A 19623-nucleotide genomic window follows, 5' to 3' on the forward strand; every position below is an offset into this window, starting at 1 on the left:
GCTTTGGGTTATGACCGAAAGGACAAGATTACGGGTACAAGCGGCCGAAATGAGTTTCCTCCGCCGGGTGGCGGGGCTCTCCCTTACAGATAGGGTGAGAAGCTCTGTCATCCGGGAGGAGCTCAAAGTAAAGCCACTGCTCCTCCACATCGAGAGGATCCAGATGAGGTGGTTCGGGCATCTGGTCAGGATGCCACCCGAACGCCTCCCTAGGGAGGTGTTTAGGGCACGTCCGACCGGTAGGAGGCCACGGGGAAGACCCGGGACACGTTGAGAAGACTATCTCTCCCGGCTGGCCTGGGAACGCCTTGGGATCCCCCGGGAGGAGCTGGACGAAGTGGCTGGGGAGAGGGAAGTCTGGGATTCCCTGCTTAGGCTGCTGCCCCCGCGACCTGACCTCGGATAAGCGGAAGAAGATGGATGGATGGCTATATATATATATTTTATATATATATATATATATATATATATATATATATATATATATATATATATATATATATGTATATATATATATACATACACATATTTATATTTATATATGAAAGTGATTATAGTTGACGTAGGTGTCTTGGGCTGCAAAATGTGGGTGACCACTGCTGTAAATGTATCAATAATTCATTATTAGTTGCTTCTTTGTGATGTCTAGTGGCATTTTTCTCATCTCTACTGGAATTGCTGACACAGGTGACGTGTTTAAAGCACCACTGCCCAACCTTAATGCTTGTGCTTGCACAGCATCCAACTTTTTAATTATCGATTTTGCCGCTGCGCAATATACCATACATCCATAATCTGAAGTGGACCTAAACAAGGCCACATAAAGTCACCTGACAAACACCTTATTTCATTTATCACTTTTTTTTTCACATTCATCCACAATTCTTTATATATTGGCCTTTTTATGTTAACCTTGAATAAAAGACATTCTTAACTTAAGTCATTCTATAACTCTCCTCCTCCAGTCTGTTTTTTCAACTGAGAACCTGAATCCCCAATCACATCCCAATTCCACCACCCTTTTGAATTTTCATATGATTTTTCATATTTCTTCCCCAGTGTCAGCAAACAGTACCTTAAAAACACCATGAATCATAATATTAAACAATGGCTTTAAGACACTCCCTGGTGTCATCTTACCTCATGTTGTCTATAAATACTGTCCAACCTAAATTGTCCATCCTGATAAAATAATGCTTTTGCCAATTAAACACTTCCCCCGCCCCTACGTCCATCACAATTATTGAAATTCAACGATTTGGTGCATTTGCAAACAGCTAAAATGATGTACAAAGCAAACTATAACCTGCTACCCAAGAATGTACAACAGTTCTTCTCAACAAAAGAGGAGAAATATAACATTAGAGGAAAATCGAATTTAAAACATTTGTATGCACGTGCAACACTTAAAACCTTTAGTATATCAGTATGTGGAATTAAATTATGGAATGGATTAAGTAAATAAATCAAACAAAGCACCAATATGATTCAGTTTAAGAGACTGCTCAAACTACAAGTGTTCACAAAGTACACAGAACAAGAATTATAATGAACATCTTGAACCCTTTTTTTCCTTTTGCTTTATTGAGACAAATATTATTTATGTATTTGATAATTGTATGCTTACTATTGTATATTATTTATGTATTATTTATTTGTTCACTGTTTTGTTACAGTGAACAAGGAAATTGGATGAAATTGCTATGGTATGAAAAGGAGTAGGATTAAATAAACTCTGCTTCTTCCTACTCCCTTTCGGGTGTGCTGTAATGAAACAACTGGAATTGTGTGATGCATTACATTGTATCATATGCATGTTCCAAATAAACTGAAACTGAAACTGTGTCATTCAATAAAAACACCTTCCCTCCACATCATGTCATATGTCCAAAAAGACTGTGATAATTGACTCTTTGCTATTATGGACCTTTCTTATTTACATTTCTAGTCCAACCATTAATTCCATTTTATTTCTTATTTTTCTAAAACCTTTTTGATAATTTGCTATCAGATCTTTCTTTTCAATATAATATTTAGCCTTATTGTCACCATCCTCTATTATTTGACAGAATTTACAGGTTAGTGCGAGTGGTCTGTAACTGGACGGTTTGGATGGGTTCTTGCCAGTTTTCTTATAGGAATTATTATTGCTTCTTTCTATGTTATTGGTATCTTCCCCTTCTCCCACATCCATCCATCCATTTTCTACCGCTTGTCCCGTTCGGGGTTGCGGGGGTACTGGAGCCTATCTCAGCTGTATTCGGGTGGAAGGAGGGGTACACCCTGGACAAGTCGCTACCTCATCGCAGGGCCTCCTTCTCTTACACTTTGTTATAAATCTGCAACATCTTTGACAACGTCCCATCTCCTAAATGTTTTTACCATTTTATAACAAATTTGATCTGTACCTATACCGCTTGGTTCTGACCTGCTTGTTGCTGTCATTATTTCATGGTCTGGAAATGCTTGATATCAAGCATTTACAGACCATGAAATAATGGTTATTATGGGCCATTGGATAGATATCTATCCAATGGCCCATAACCTCCTTCCTTTTCTGACATGTTAATGTTTTTACTTTTCTTCTGAAAGGTTTTCCAGACTGTGTATTCTTGAACATATTTTAGCCATTATCCCTGCCTTTTATTATAATTTGACCCCAATGGAATAACCAAAACTGACTCATTACCCATTGACACATGAATGTGTTCCTGTGCCATCGTTCAAACAAAATAAAGTGTCCATAGAAGTCCCTGTGACTTTTATTGGTGGAATTTCTGGTAAACCTATTGGTCAATTTGAAATTTAGAGGCAATATTTCTTTTCTATTGTTTGGAAGATTTTAAAATGATGGTAATCATTTGGAAATGTTGCACTTTTAGATGAAACTTTGGTTTCCTTTTGTCACTAAAATCAGACCAATTTACAACTCGGATACAATTTGTTTAAAAAAAAAAATAGTGTTAAATGTTTGTCTTTATAAAATATGAATTTGTTTTTATTTAATTGTGTTCCACTTCTTTTAAACTATGGAGGTTGTCCTAAAACTTTGTTTCCTAATTAATAAACTTTCAAGGTTTTTGGAGCCTCTAGGATGTGTTGATTAGGTTAATGATGTGGATTTTAATTAACAAAGGAGGGTGTTGGATATGATGGACTTTGCTTTTAAACTGCCCTCAAAAACCCCTAGGACAGGAGAGGAGGTGTGTGAAAAAAAAAAAGTAATTTTAGCCAAAGTGGTTCTGTAGACAGTTTATGAAGAACATATGGACAAAGAATACTATTGGTTTTCTCTCTTTCACTCACACGTGTAAACCCTAAAGCTTTTGAGGCTGTGACTTGGCAACATAGTCTCAGCTCCCACCAAAGATAAATTCTGCGCTTGGTCACTCCAGGATGTCAACATGCTCCAGACTGTTGGTTTATATTTCTGCCAATTTCAATTTAGTGCACCAACGGTGGTCTCAGTTTCATGAAGGGTCTTGCTGAAGAGACAACTAATTTGTGCTTCATGGCCACATAACCCATCATAACTTTCATGCTGGTTTGTAGGGGGATCAAATATTTTACACAAATATAACTTAAATGCATTTACTTTTGATATTCTGCTAAAATACACAATTGGAATGTTTCATACCTTTGTATGGGTTCAACTTCCAAAAATAAGCAACTCAAGTGCATCCCTACTGCAAGTTTGTCTTATACAGTAGTTATGAATTGTTTTTGAGCTGCTTGAAGTTTTACATACTGTATATTGCATGTGAGCATTGGTGTATTACTTTAAAATATGCAATTTCTACAGAAACAGTTTTGAATCTCCCACTTTCCATTCTTTTAGCTTCAGAATTTGATCATCTCACAACACAGTGAGGCATGCATCTGACTTAATGTCAAAGTGGCACTAACCATATTTCATGCCATACTTAGTGTTCCAACACAAATGCTGAGTGAAGGGGAGAGAGAATGCAGCCAGGTGAAATAATGAGTCCATTTTATTGTTTCAGAACACAGCAGGCTACAAGCAACCAGCTCCTCTGACTACCCTACCCCCACCCGCCGAGTAACAGACCAATAAGATCACTCCCGCACCAACTAGGTCTGCTACACCCCCTTTGGAACAGCAGGGACACCTTACGTGTCCACCTTTAAAGCAAGAAAATAGCTCGATATTTGGACCATAACTTCCAATTCATGTTTTATACAAAAGCTACACAATGTTACACTGCAACTGATTTAACCTTAGTGTTTTGGACACCATTTAAAATGTGATCAGATACTTTGATGGAGCATTACCACTAAAAATAAAACACTACGATTTAAAATACAAAAAAGTTGTGAAAAAACAAACAAACAAAAGAGTATAATAATTCAGAATGGGGGGAAAGCAAGCTCGACGCACTGTGTACCATAATAGAAATCAGGAAAGAAAACTAATTTAAAAAAAAGTACGAACAAAAAAAAAAAATAAAGTAAAAATGTAAAAGTACATAAAATGTTTTGTCCAAAATAAAACTGATCAAAATCCATGTGACGCATCAGGATTTGAAGTCAAGCCACCATCCTCCGGGTTCAGAACCGCACTTATCAAATTTGTCCCAATGGAGCTCTTATAGACAGGATGGGTCATCGTCAGGCACTTTCTAAAACCCCGCCTCCTCCATGTGGGCGAATTAAGATGCAGGTTCATCCAGATCACATGATACAGCTGCAAAGAGAACAGGATGATAAGTAACGGCCTAAAAACAGGAAACACACTGATCAAACATAACTTTGCATTTTGAGCATGCAGCAGCCTCAGTGAGTAAAACGCAGACATTTCTCCCATCAATTCCATCACACATACATCTGACTAAATGTCAAAGTGTAATGCTCAGGCACCATCTTACCTAGTAGAAAGTGTCGAGTAATGTTGGTCTTTGTATTTACAAGTCTGTGTCAAACCAGGCCAGTTGATTGGAGTCACCAGGTGGCAGGCCTTCGATCAGTTCCTGGGTATGTCCCAGATCAGGGAGCCCCTCCACAGGGGGATAATCCTGACCAGGGTGGTGGCTCCCACCCAGGTCATGGTCCATCATGGGTTCCATGCCCATCGAATCCCCGCCATAACCTCCAGAGTGGAAGGAACGGTAGCTTGGGTCTGGGAGAGTGAAGGAAGAGCAGCTGTTAAAAGCATGTTAACCAACCAAGCGCACACACACCACAGTAGTATTAAACAGCAAAACTAGCTTTTTGAATTTGTAGGAATTGTGCATATTTTAATCAAGCGCTACATGACTGGAAAATTAGGTCTTCGTTGATGCACGGCAGGAACTGAAACTTCAATTTTCTCAGATGTGTCCCCATCTACTGTAAAAAGTGCAGTGTAGAGGATTTCACTAACCGTCCTGCCTATAGCCCAGAGGCTCTCCCTGAGCACCAATGTCCAGACCGAGGTCACCAGTCTGCAGCAGAGAGTTAGATAAAACTGAGCATTGAATGTGCAAAAATAAGATTCATTCTAGAACTTCCATTAAAAGCTCCATACTTCATTCCAGGCCATTGGTTCCGTCCTGAAGAGAGAGCTGGTGAGTTCTACAGAGAGGCGTTTCTTGTAGTCTTGAGGCTTGTCCTCTGACATACGGAACAGAACTGCTGCTGCATATGTGGCTGTGAATAGATGAAATATGACAAGTTAGCATATTGCCTTCATTAATTGCACAGTAAAGCAATATCATATAACAGTGTCTCACATGCATTTTGGCCATAACAGTAATTCAAAAACACTTTTGTAGCCTAAATCAAAATTATTTCTGTATTTCACAATTTGTTTAATCAAGAGCCAAGCCTGGTAGCAACAAACCAGGATTATGCATTAACGTACCAACGCCTTCATTGCGGCTATGCAGCAGCTCGGTGAGTGGGGCAGTCGCTCCCTCAGCCTCGATGGCCTCTGCGGCCTCTTTGTCCTGGGCCAGCTCACACAGGACACCTGCTGCCACACGCTGGATGTTCTCAATGGGAGAATACAAGAGCTGCAGACACAAATAAGGTGGTTTAAACAGTGTCAGTCTGCTGAACCAAAGTCATTGAGGAACCAGACAATCTGATGGCAACTTTGCTTATAGCAAACATCTCAATTGTTTCACCTGTACAAAGAGTGGAATTGTGTTGAGTCCCCTGATGACTATTCTGTTGTGGACGTCTCTGGCCAGGATATGAAGTGCTCCTGTGCAGCCCTCCACAATCTCCTCCATGCGAACTCCCTCCTATAGAAACAGCAGTTCGTACATATTAAGGATCTCTTTGTGGACTTAGTTCTTAGCTGGTAATGAGAACAATGCAATATTACTATTGTTACCATGCTAATGTTGCTGTATTATTAGTGAGTTCACAAAGAATTAGAACGCTCGCATGCACTCACCACAAACTGCTGCTGTGTTCCTCCCATGCTGGTGCGCCTTTGCGTATCCTGGTGAGCTCTGACCAGCAGCTGAACCAGTCTAGGAATGGCTCCTTGCTCCCTTAGAGGAGCGTGGTTTGCAGGGCACAGCGCCAGGTTACGGATCAGACCAACTGTAGCCTGAGGGATAAACCATTTCGTGTCAGTAATTTTTTTATATAATACATTTCACTTTCAATTACAAAAACATCTTATCATGGTCATTTCAACATCTATCATACCAACACCCATTCATTTACATGTTAATGGTTTATATGGCCGGACACGATGCATGTGCTTACCTTAATAAGTGGCCAGTGTGACGGCGGATGCAACAATTTGACTACAACCGGCAAGCCATAATGCAGCCTGACTGCATTCTGAGCCATCTCGGCATCCTGGTGTCGAGATGTGAGGTGACGCAGGGCACAAATAGCTGGTTCTGTGATGTCTTCTCTGTCTCCGGCCCGTAGCACTGTGCGAACCAGAGCCTCAATTCCACCAACCTTCAGAGTGACATATGAGGCAATGGGCAAAATTAACATTGGGTGGGCCATTGCCTCAAAAAATTACTTCATGGCTTTGAGTTAAAGACAAAACGAATACACAAAATATAAATGACAGTTTAACCCTAAAATACAAGAACCAACCTGGCAGACCATCATCTTGTTTTTGTAGTTGTTACACGTCAGGTTAGAGAGGATGCCAGCAGCACAGGTCACCACGTTAATGTCATCACTACCAAGTAGTTGGACCAGTGTTCCCAGCAGACCCTCCATTCCCTCCTGAAAACACAATGTCATGTTAGCAAACAAGAATAATTTTATATCAAACAGCTTTCAATATGTGTCTAAATTGTTAGCAAGTCAGGGATGTGATCATGGAATTAAAAAAATAAAAAGATGAAAAATTGGGATATAGTCATCCTTCACTACATCATGCTACAAAGTTTGCAGCTTCACTTTATCACTGAGTTTTAAAAGCATACTCAACATCAAAATTAAGCATTTACAAACATGGGTAAATATACAAAAATATCACTACTACGATACATGACCCCAAATCAGAGTATGCTGGCCACCGATTGGCTCAACCTCAGCACCATTGCTATATTGGATTAGTTTGTAAGAGTGTAAATGTGACTAAAGGGTGTTATTTCATGTCAAGAAGGCTCTCATAATGGAAAAAAATTGTATTCAGGTCATAAACACTTTATGCCCTAGCTATTAAAATATTTATTTGGCAAAAATTAATTTCCCATGGTTAAACCCAGAATGAACTAACAGCGACAACTGAGGGATTAATGTAGTGGAAAGGAACAAATCACATCCATGACAAAGTGATTTTATCTGCAACCCAAGGGAACATGTTCACAAAATGTGTTGTATGTTTTTACCTGCTTGGTGGCAGCATCTGATAAGTTCCTGAGTGTCCAGAGACAGTTTTGGACTAGTCTCTGGCTGGGGTCTGTCAAGTGCAGTCCTAGAGCCTGCATGCCTCCTTCAACAACATCAAACCCATTTTAAACACTGGCCTTTGTCAAAAAGGTAAAAGATAGCAACAAAAGAAAGCTTACCAGCTTCTACAATTGCAGGTTTGTTACTGGAGCAGACCGACAGGACTTTAAGAACTCTGCTTGTGGTCCACAGTAGTTTCTCATAAGTGTAAGTCCTCATGATGTTGACCAGCGCTTGTGGGCCTCCACTAGCCAGGATGATCAACTATCAAAACAAACAAATATTTTGATTACATTTTATCCAAGACAAGATTGTGTGATATTTCCAAATTTCACAGCGGACAACTCACCTTGCTTTCCTGGTTTCCATAGGCCAGAATTTGGAGACAATCTGTGGTGATGGCCAGGAACTTAACATTTGTTTTGTTCAGCAGGGCCACCATTTTCTGAAGCCCACCAGCTAAGCGAACGGCCATCTTTGCTCCTTCCTGGTGCAGCAGGAGGTTGTGGAGGGTTGTGATGGCATAGAACAGGACAGAGTCTACTGGTGAACTGCAATGCAGAAAAAACATTGGATTACAATACAATTGGGGAATTGGATTGTATTGTGTTGGTCCCCAATGACCATTTGTCAGGAAACAATTGCCAATTAATTCAGAAGGTTTTGTATTGCAACAGTACTTTACAGTAGCAAATATTTTAGTGAAAACAAGACCGTACGCTGCTTTACTTTACGTATAACACATTCCGCTTTTGTATGTTATTGACAGAAATGCATACAAAAATTCAAATGTTTGTATTTATGAAGTAAATAGTAGGTTTTGAAGCAGGCATACCCAAGCATTTTGACTAAAGCTGGGATTCCTCCAGATTTAAAGATTGCCAGCAGACCCTCTCTGTGATGGGAGAGGTTGTGGAGGGTCCCTGCAGTGCAGCGAGCTGTCTCCACATCATTTGTGTTCTGCATTGTCCTGACGATGGCAGATACCATCTGAGGGGAACGCATGATTGCGTGCCGGGAAGCTTCTTTCTTTGATAATTGGTGCACCATCACTGCTGCTTTGTTTACTACGACCTTGAGGAGAAGAGAGACATGTTTGAGAATGATTGCAAAGCATTGAACAGCAGCTGTGATCAACAGTCAAACTATTAACCTGGTCCTCGTCATTAAGTAGTTTGGTAAGTTCTGGTATGGCTCTGGTCGCGAGCTCGGCGTCATCTTGATAGTTGATCAGATTGACCACAGCGTGTTTGAGCATTTGTGAAGGCTCTGCCAGCCTCTGAACATTGGTAGGATTTGCTGTGTCATACTGTGTGGAGGGGATCTGCATGCCCTCTTCAAGAGTCTCTGGGAACATTGCTGCACGCACCCGCTGGGCACGAGTCATGGCATACTGACCATCCAAATCTGAAAAATTATTTTTTTTTTACCTTGCAATACTCGAGGCAAAGCTTCTAAATCATTCAGCTGCCAGTCATGGGACTCACCTTGGACTTGTTCCTGGGAAAAATTCTGGTTAAAGCCTTGCTCCCACTCATAAATGGCCTGGTTGTTGTCAAGATCATCTTCTTCAGGATTTCCTTTCCCGCTGAGTGAGGGAGCTGTAGTGGTGGCCCCTGAATGGATGCCTGAATCCAGGTAAGACTGTTGCTGCCAGTGGCTGACTGCTGCCTTTCGGTCTGGCTCCATTGCCATGTCCAACTCCATCAAATCAGCTGGGGAGAAAAGTAGAATATAAAAACATGTAATAAAACCAATACTTGAAAAAGTGGGACTACTAATCTTAAGCGTGTAGTTTGTACGATTCAAGTACCAATAGTACACTTTGGGCTTGGCAAATATAAACAATGTATGCTTTTCTATGCATAACGTAAGCATGGTAGGATAGTCCATGTGCCAAAAGTGTCAACTTACCCTGGGAAGCCATGTTCCTTTCCACTAAACACAGCTGTCACAGCTTCCTGATCTAAAAAACAAAACAAAAAAAACAGTCAGTTTCTTACTCCCAGTCATTCCAAGCTCATTAATAATCATTACAAATGGTAGATTGCAACAGACTTTTAATTCAAATGTACTTTTTGCTTGCATAGTTGACTACACTGTACCACTTTTCCCACCTCACCGAAAGGGGAGACATCTTTGGATTCAGTTTTCTATAATAGGCAGGCAAGTAAATGGTACTAGCATACAAGGCCCACATAAAGCAAATACTTGTGTGAAAGAGGGTGGGAATTAGAGCACTGGGTGGAAGGAAAATAAGCAGTGGGAGGAAGGGTGTGCACATTCCGCAGTCTTTGAAGATGAAACTGCCGTCTGCAAGTTCACTGTCAGATGAGAGTTTAAACTCTTATATCAAGTTATACATGTCATGATGTATGAACACAAAAGTAACAACTGTAGACAATGTCACAGCGGCCTGAGCTAAATGTCCAAATCCCACCCAGATGAAGTACATTAATATACAGTATACCTGCCAAGAAATATACTGCATTAAGAGGGAACCAGTTCAACTTTGTTCATGGTTCTCCTTTAGCCCATTCAATCAGGCTCCAACTTTTATATGTTTAAAACCACCACTAAATAGTCCAGTCTCAACAATGATGCATACACAAGGATAAAGAACAGCAGACCGCAAAAGTGGTAGTGCATTAGTTGAAGAACCAGTGAGTGTAGGTCACAGCAAAATGTTGCGAATATGCAAATAGGACAACATTACTGCACTGAATGACTTTTCTTCATAAACACCCCAGCACCCAATTTCAGCTGTAACTAAAACAAGCTCATGTAAGGCTCTTGGTGCACCGCTTCAACCCACAAAAATCAAATTCTAATTCACTGTTCGCACGCCATCCTCAAGCTGGAGAAGCTGGAGCTCCCAAAAACTAACCCCCAGTTTAATGGGAACCATATGTGCAACACGAGACCTCATACAAATCAAAGCACATCATTCACACTAGAAGAAAAGTGGATCTTTGCATTCAACATTAAAGAGGAGCCAACATAAAAAGGCCAGTCTTTAATTGACACCAAACAAATGGCAGCCTTGCCATCAAACCCAGCAGACTAAACAAGTCATTGCAGTACTAGTTCCAAGCACTAAGAGAAACTGAATGGAAGATTTGTTTGAAGCCCGATATGAGGTCTAGACAAAAACCCATATAACTCAACACAGGAGTCCTAGGCGTCACAAGACAGTTCGATCCAATTTTACACACACACACACAAACTGGTGGTCATTAGGATTTTTATTTTTATTTTTAAAACATACACATGCCGTCAAAAAAAACAACGTACCTAGGTGTTTATCATGTGAAATAAAAACTAACAAAAACATGAACAATGCAAGATGCACAACCACCTTGCTGGGCCTAAAATTGATGTCAGCAGCAACTGAACTGAATACAATATTAGACTTCAGTGAACAATACCAATATGGATGTGATGGCCAAATATTCCTATTTCCACTTTAAGCAACTATTCCCAACCTTGTGAATGAAAAACAATGAATTACAACTTCTGAAGTTGTAGTTTGTTGACCAATTGAATCAAAAACTTGTCAAAACACTTTGCAAATCTACGAATTGCCAATAATCCCCATCAAAACAAAAAGAGAATTTGGGTTGAGGGCCGACTTTTGCTTTCTATCAGAAATGCCTTACCCAAGCTGGATTTCTGGCAGAACCAAAAGCAACTACAGGTTTTTATTGTTAGCAAAGCAATGTGCGGGGTCAGCAGCCCTGACTGCTGGCTGCAATCTTGCTATACATTGAGCTCCATGCCTGCAGCCTCTGCAACATAAGGCTGTCTCCTGTGGATGATGGATGCCTTGAGGGAAACAGTTATGGGTTGTACTTGTATGGCGCTTTTCTACCTTCAAGGTACTCAAAGCGCTTTGACACTACTTCCACATTTACCCATTCACACACACATTCACACACTGATGGAGGGAGCTGCCATGCAAGGCGCTAACCAGCACCCATCAGGAGCAAGGGTGAAGTGTCTTGCTCAGGACACAACGAGGTTGGTACTAGGTGGGGATTGAACCAGTGACCCTCGGGTTGCGCACGGCCACTCTTCCACTGCGCCACGCCATCCCTTTTGCGGGAAGCAGTTTAGTAGTAAACATTAAAATATTTTCAGGCGGAAGGCATAACTAGGTCTGCATATATACAAATTAATCATGCAAAATAGGTTTTAAAGATACGCCTAATTTAGTGTGAATGTTCTAGGTGACTTAAGTGTCAACATCACCAAGGTGAAGAATGCGGCCAAAGTGTCGCTTTTTGATTGTAACATTTCACTGATTAATTCAAGAGCGATGTAGTAAATATATGAACTGTAAAGAAGTTGAATATGGTGCCATTAGCGTGGCATTTGTGGCAATTATGATAGAGTTCAAGTGGGGGTGTTGGTAATTGTCCCAACCTAAACCAATTCGAACGCAGAGGCAAATAAAACTGCAACATTGATGCCGCGTTTTATCCGCTCACATACCGAATTGGCTCACTCAATTTTGATTTTGTTTCCTACACATTAACATTGAACGCTTCACTCACATACGATTTTTTTTAAAAAGGTCAGTTTGAATTGCACACCTGAGCCTGCCGCTTGCATAACTTTAGTTAACACTCCACGCAGCCGCCCTCCTCCTCACAGCTGCAGGGCTGGCCCGACTTAGTTGCTCCAACACTCTTTACTCAAATTTCACACACAGGCTCCACCTCGTCTTCCTCCCAAAGCAACAACGGCTGGGAGGAATGTGTGGGTCTTTGTTTAAAAACGGACGACATGGAAAAAAACCAAATTTCATTAATTCAGTAGAAACTACAACCACGAAAAAGTCAAAAACAAGGTCGACTGGGTTACACTTTAACAAGCTTAATGTTCACTCGACCACATATTGTCGTCGGTGAAAGTTTTAACAGATACACTGACACATGCAAATATACAGATGTATTTAAAACGGCAACGAACCAGTTCGCTTTAAAGCCATTAATAAAAGAAGCTGACAAAAAGGGGGAAAGTATCATAAAAAAAAAAGAGTCAGTAAAGTGGAATGTGGCTAACAATCTGCATGGGCTAACACTACATGCTACACTTTACAGCTGTAGGTCACAATGGTAACCGTTCGGGCTACTTGCTGAAGTCCTATGAGCGTTGAAACGACAATCCACTACCTTTAAATTAAACCACAACAAGCCATCGGCCAATATTCCCCGTGTCGTTTCCCAGGTGGAAGCCGTGACTGCAGCTGGGTGGGAGGCTAACTGCTGCTGCGGAGTCCCGCTCCACACCCGGCTCAATTCCGGTAAACTCTCGGCGAGAGGCAGACATGAAACGCGAGAAATTGTAGCTTTAACGTAGAAGCCTACCCTTATCAACACGCAGCAAGTCCGTCCACTCGGATCCCGGTAGATAAAAACACGTATAATGGTAAAAATGTCGAGGGGAAATGTGACGCCAAAAGTCAGCGGGAGCCCTCGTCCACTCCCTCCGAAGTCAGTCAGTCACGTCTGGTCCAGGAGAGTGCCGACTGGAAAATGTAAGATGGCGGCGCTTTATATAGACCGCAGAACGCCTCACAGCGACCACGTATCCTGCAGTGAATGTAAATAAAATAGAGACTAAAGTTGTTCAATATGTACGGTTTGACAGTGTTGTGGACCATTATAAATATAAACACAACATAATCATTGCCTGGTTTGTAAATTGACCGTCATATGACGATGGTATGGTCGCCAACTGAAGCGCACTAAACACGGGCATGAATACACAATTGAATCGAGTTCCGGTAGACGAGGGGGAGAGGAAACGTGATTCCCTTCTCAAACCATTTGGAATGCATTGAAAAGGACACTTTTGTACAGTTCTCTCGAGAAAAGTACACTTTTTATACACGGCAGGATTATGTTATGTTTATCATAATAAAACGGCTGTTGTATTTTCATCCACACTGAAGTACAACACTTCTCTACTAAAGAGGAGAAATATAACCTTAGAGGAAAATCTAATTTAAAACATTTGTATGCACGTACAACACTTAAAACCTTTAGCAGATCTGTGTGTGGAATTTAATTATGGAATGGATTAAGTAAATAAGTTAAACAAAGTACTGATATGATCCAAAGAGGTTGTTCAAATTAATAGTGCTTACAAAGTACAAAGAAGAAGAATTGTGAGAAACACCTTCAACTAGGGATGTCCGATAATGGCTTTTTGCCGATATCCGATATCCGATTTTGTCCAACTCTTTAATTACCGATACCGATATCAACCGATATATGCAGTCGTGGAATTAACACATTATTATGCCTAATTTGGACAACCAGGTATGGTGAAAATAAAGTACTTTAAAAAAAAAAAAAAAAAAAAAGATAAATAAATTTAAAAAAAATTCTTGAATAAAAAAGAAAGTAAAACAATATAAAAACAGTTACATAGAAACTAGTAATTAATGAAAATGAGTAAAATTAACTGTTAAAGGTTAGTACTATTAGTGGACCAGCAGCGCACACAATCATGTGTGCTTACGGACTGTATCCCTTGCAGACTGTATTGATATATATTGATATATAATGTAGGAACCAGAATATTAATAACAGAAATAAGTGTGTATCTTGTGTTTTTATGTTGATTTAATAATTAAAAAAAAAATAATTAAAAAAACGATACCGATAATAAAAAAAAACGATTCCGATAATTTCCGATATTACATTTTAACGCATTTATCGGCCGATAATATCGGCAGGCCGATATTATTGGACATCTCTACCTTCAACCTTATTGAAAATAAGATATTCTTAATCTCAGTATGTTTATCATGACTGACTTATTATCTATTACAAAAACTGCTGTATTAATCATTCACGGATGTCATTGTGCTACAAAAAGAAGTCAGTAAATGAACGTATGCATTTGTCAACGCTATGAAGTGGTAAAGGAGTAGGATTAAATAAGCTTTGCTTCTTCCTACTCCTTTTCGGACATGATGTAAAGTGAAATGATATGAAATTGTGTGATGTATTACACGGTAAGTGTAATACATCACACAATAATCACATCATTTTCATGTTCGAAATAAACTAAAGAAAGAAAGAAAAGAAATAAAGTTGAGTAGAAAGGTAAAGTTATTTAATAAATTGTGTTTTTAAAACACACGACTGGAGTCAACTCAGTATGCTTGTGTTTAACACATAATAACACAGTAAAAAGTGACACATAGGCCATTGCCTATAATGCTTTTTTCCACAAACGCAGAAGATTTCAGTCACAAAAAGTAACTGGAAGGCCAATGACTCCTGAATAGAGAAAAGTGACACTACGTATTTTGGTATTGATCTGTACCAAGCAAATACTGTACAGGGACAACATTGCTGATATACGTTTCACTTGAACAATTTTCAACATCAATGGACGATTTGGCTTTTAATTTGTTGATTATGCTTATAATCACAACACAACACAGGACAAAGAAAGAAAAACATGTATCAACACCTATTTGTGAACAATTTAACAATATTCAATTCAACAGTATAAAACAATGTAACAATGACAACAAAATAATACAATTATTACCTTTAATTACACACAACTGAGTGAAAAAAGTCAATAGTAAGCAAAAACAAAACACTACCATTGTCTTGTATACGATATAACAATATACACAATATAGTTGACTAACTTAACAAAAAACACAAATGTTTGTAAAAATAAACATACCGTAGAAGAGAAATGAAGACTGTAGCTCTTATCACACTAGTATTGATCCGATACAGATACTATCATGGTAGTGATAATATTGATATAGACCTGCCCACCTTTTACTGCTGAAGCTAATGATCAGAAGAACAACCTTGTAACCTCTCACCTACACTTACTAAATGTGCTGCTCAATTAAACAACACACTCAATATGACTTTTTTTTATTGAGAGTAAAACCAGTCCAAAGTATCTGATGACCATTTATTGTTGTGTTGAGATGTGAAAATATAAATTGTACCACCAATTGACCCAAGTTGCGAACAGGCTTACCTCACTTCAGGATATTTGCGCTAAGCCATTTAAATTTGTATGCAATACATTTTTGAGGAAGAACCGAAACAAGTACAGTGTGCAAAGCATGAGTGCTACATGATTCTTCTTCTGTTCATAAATGTATTTTATTTTATTATTTTACACTTTTTAGTCACTTACTCATCATCGCTTCTAAGCAAGCGCATGTTACCAATTTGTTTTCCCCTAAACCACGGATGTCAAACTCAAGGCCCGGGGGCCAGATGTGGCCCACCACTTCATTTTATTTGGCCCTCGAAAGCCTGGAAATAATATGTATCAATAAAGTACTGTAACTTTTCTTACTAAATATATTCTGTCTTTCTATTTTGGGAGAACAAAAATATATGTATTCCATGTAATGGCAAATTATGTTAACTTAAATATTGTCTAATTATGCAAAAATATATTATCAAACATTCAAACCATTTTTTGAATATAAATAAATACTAATAATAATGATTTCAAAGCAAGTTATGCGTCAAATTGTGCAATGTAAAAGTAGCAATAGATTTTATGATAAAATTGTTAAATTTACTGTGGTTTTTACAGAATTGTTCTCTAAATGAAAGAAACAGTACTATTTTACTATAATAAACTGTGGTGCCGCTTTGGCATTTACAGTAATACAGTGAAAAATCTACAGTTGTTGATTTGCGGTAAAAAAACAAAACAAAAAAAACAACAACTGGCAGCTTTGGTGCCAGAATGTTACTGTAAAATTATTATTTTTTTAAATTTACAGTAAAAAAACTAATGTAAATTTTACAGTAAAATTCGGGAAACTGAGCTCCCTTTTTTTTTTAGACATAAAAGCAGTACTGTTTTTCCATTTACAGTAATATACACAACATTTTGAGGTGAAATTATTGCAACTTACCATATTTTTTTAACTTTTTAATAAAAAAAAAATCTACTAATAAAATGCATACACACATCGTGTAATTATAGTATTCACTGTCAGAAACGGCCTTCTGGGGCCAAACATAACTGCGATGTGGCCCTCAGTGATAAACGACTTTGACACCTCTGCCCTATAGGCTGAAAGCACAGAATTCAAAATGTGCATAGCCATGTTTCTTTTTGTGATGACAAGTTATGTAAAATGTTACTCATGTTAAAAATGACACAACAACAAAAGTAATGTTGATACGTTTTATTGTAGGCAAACATTTAGGATTATAAATAGAGACTACTAACAAATTCAGCAAGTAATTTAACAGCAAAAAACAACAATGCCTGATTAGATTAGAAGCGAACGTCACAAAGCAAGTTGTGGCACTCACCCACTTAAATGTTTGTATAAACATTTTAGTTGGAAAATGTAATATTCGTTCATGCATTTTTGTTGTATTAAAAAAGTAAATCTTCAAAAATATGACCGCGTATATCACCAACTTGGCAAAGCAATATAAGTTAGGGACCAATGCTAGTCTGCACCATACTGAAGCAGAATGAGTCGACAACGCAAGCCAAGAATGTCAAAACAATATCTAAACAGCAGACATTTTTCTTTGAAAATATTGAGAAGCTGCTGATGACATGTTTAACGAAGAAACAGCTGGAATGAGAGACGTTGACTATCTCAGCCGTAAATTCAATCCATTTCAATGAGAGGCGTTGATTTGAGATACAAGTGTTTTGAGTTAAGAGTTCGGTGACAGAACCTAATAAGTTCGTAAATTGATGTATTACCGTAAAAGCTGAAATATGTCAATATTTTCTTAAAGTGTGTCAAAAATAAAAAAAACATACCCATTTAATTGGTGTCAGAATGTTCTCAAAGACTACTCTTTAAATACATGACATGACATGAGCACATCCCTGTGGAGAGAATTCTCTAAACAGCCATTTTGGAACACTAAAACGTTTTCGTGTACACAATGGAATTTTTACAGACAAAAATAATGTGTGTTTTGTAATACAATGAAAAATAGACAATAATAAATAACCTTGATCACATTAAGCATCTCTGCCCTGATCTCACCGCCACCCCGAGAGGGACAAGCTGTAAAAAATGGATGGATAGATGAATACCTCCATCTCCATCCATCTGCTCTCATTCATTTAAAACATCCACATAAGCAATATTGTTTTTCATACTTTATCTAGTGATGTGAGAATTATACAGCAATTAAGATAACATAATTGACTTGTAAACACACAATCAAACATAATTTACTGCATATTTAGTATCTACAGTAAATAGTCAAAGCGGGATCATCACAATGGCGATCTTTTTCTGTCTCTGATGATCATCATAACTACAAGAACCAAAGCAAATGAAACGTGATAGTTATAGTCATCGATTAGATCCATTAGATTGATAGCTACTAGCTCCCTCTTATTCGTATTAATATGTAGCAAACTGTAATGACCACAATCGCCCTCTGGTGTACGTGAGACACAAAGCGTATAACCGACATACAATGAATGGTATTTGAAGCTGGCAATTTTTTGTGAAACCAATCTCGATTGTTTTGTTTCAAATAAACTGAGATGGATTATAAAGGAAAAACAAATGTCCAAATACTTTTGGACAAAAATGTACGACAACAATGAAACATAATGTTATTTGTACAATTTGCAGAAATTACAGTCTATGTATAGTAGAAACAAGAAATATATTAGTGAGATTAAAACATTATTAGGTATCTATAGGATGTCTTGATACAACTTTTTCAATTCCGATACGATACCAATAATGTAGGCTTGAGTTTTTGCCGATACGATGATAATTGGATATGATATCAACACAAATATTAATCCATATTTTTATTATTTTGTAGTGTAGAATGTTAAAAAGGCTTCTTCAAGTGAAATTAAAACTGAGAACATTAGGTATGATAAACACTAACCTATTTATTATTAACAGTCGAGAATGTACTTTTGCTGTTTTTACATTGAAATGGGGTGCTTTGTTTTTTGGCGACACCTAGTGGTCACAATAATTTAGTAAAAAAAGCTCATGACGCAGTAAATGAATGATGCGGACACATTTATTACTGGTTTCTTTCTAGAACGCTTCTGCCTTGGAGACTTTGTATGTGTAAGTAATATGTGACTTTAAGTATTTCATAGTGGTTTTTATTGACAAATGCACTGATTGAGATGGAAATATTGTTCAAATAAGGACACTTGTTGCGTATGTCCAGCTTGCTATTGTCTCGCTGCTAGCTCCTTGTAGCCTATAGTCTACCATGTTTACCTTTTGTAAATGACTTCACTGGCACCACTGTGTGCTGTGTCCAAAACTGATGTTTTGAAAAAGACTTATGTATAAGGCGATCACTCACTGCAATCGACTTTCACAATATCTGGTATCAATCACTAGCAGAGTGGGTTTTAAGAATATACTGAGAGGAGAAGTATTGCGGAAAGAGCTTATTCTAGATTGTACCTAATGTCATGACTGGTTCATTTATCTTCTTTTTACTTATTTTTTGCTTGAATGAATTCTTGTTTCTGGTTATCATTATTATATTGATATTATCTCGATTTTGTATGTACTTTATGTCATATTTTATTCATTATGGTACTTTTTCGTCACTTAGAATATTGTCTTTGGTTATACTAATGTGTATATTATTGGAGGCCATTGGTTCTTTGTTTTATTTTTGCAAAGAATATATTTATATTTTTATATTGCTCTTTTTTATTTTTAGTATGAACATTATGTAAACTCCAAGTTATTGT

The 19623-nt window shown here is 38.2% G+C and overlaps 1 protein-coding gene across 1 annotated transcript; it reads right to left on the reverse strand.

Annotated features, from left to right (window-relative positions):
- Window positions 1-3974: 3974 nt before the first annotated feature.
- Window positions 3975-13421, reverse strand: ctnnb1 (catenin (cadherin-associated protein), beta 1). The gene is made up of 17 exons (XM_061950403.1): window positions 13248-13421; window positions 9790-9841; window positions 9363-9590; window positions 9029-9282; window positions 8711-8949; window positions 8225-8426; window positions 7995-8139; window positions 7815-7918; window positions 7069-7203; window positions 6721-6924; window positions 6401-6559; window positions 6126-6245; window positions 5861-6011; window positions 5525-5646; window positions 5381-5441; window positions 4887-5137; window positions 3975-4705 (listed from the first exon to the last, which is right to left on the reverse strand). Exons 2-16 carry the CDS (start codon window positions 9800-9802, stop codon window positions 4923-4925), a joined length of 2352 nt encoding a protein of 783 aa, XP_061806387.1. The 5' UTR covers window positions 9803-9841; window positions 13248-13421; the 3' UTR covers window positions 3975-4705; window positions 4887-4922.
- Between the last annotated feature and the right edge of the window lie 6202 nt (window positions 13422-19623).

Source organism: Nerophis lumbriciformis, linkage group LG04 (assembly GCF_033978685.3).
Source record: "Nerophis lumbriciformis linkage group LG04, RoL_Nlum_v2.1, whole genome shotgun sequence".
Taxonomy (NCBI): domain Eukaryota; kingdom Metazoa; phylum Chordata; class Actinopteri; order Syngnathiformes; family Syngnathidae; genus Nerophis; species Nerophis lumbriciformis.

Excerpts from the sequence above, each read along its gene's own strand:
- ctnnb1 (XM_061950403.1), bottom strand. Across the intron at positions 8,140-8,224 it reads ATGGAAACCAGGAAAGCAAG|TTGATCATCCTGGCTAGTGG; the intron begins GTGAGTTGTCCG and ends TTGTTTTGATAG. Across the intron at positions 6,560-6,720 it reads CACACTGGCCACTTATTAAG|GCTACAGTTGGTCTGATCCG; the intron begins GTAAGCACATGC and ends TTTATCCCTCAG.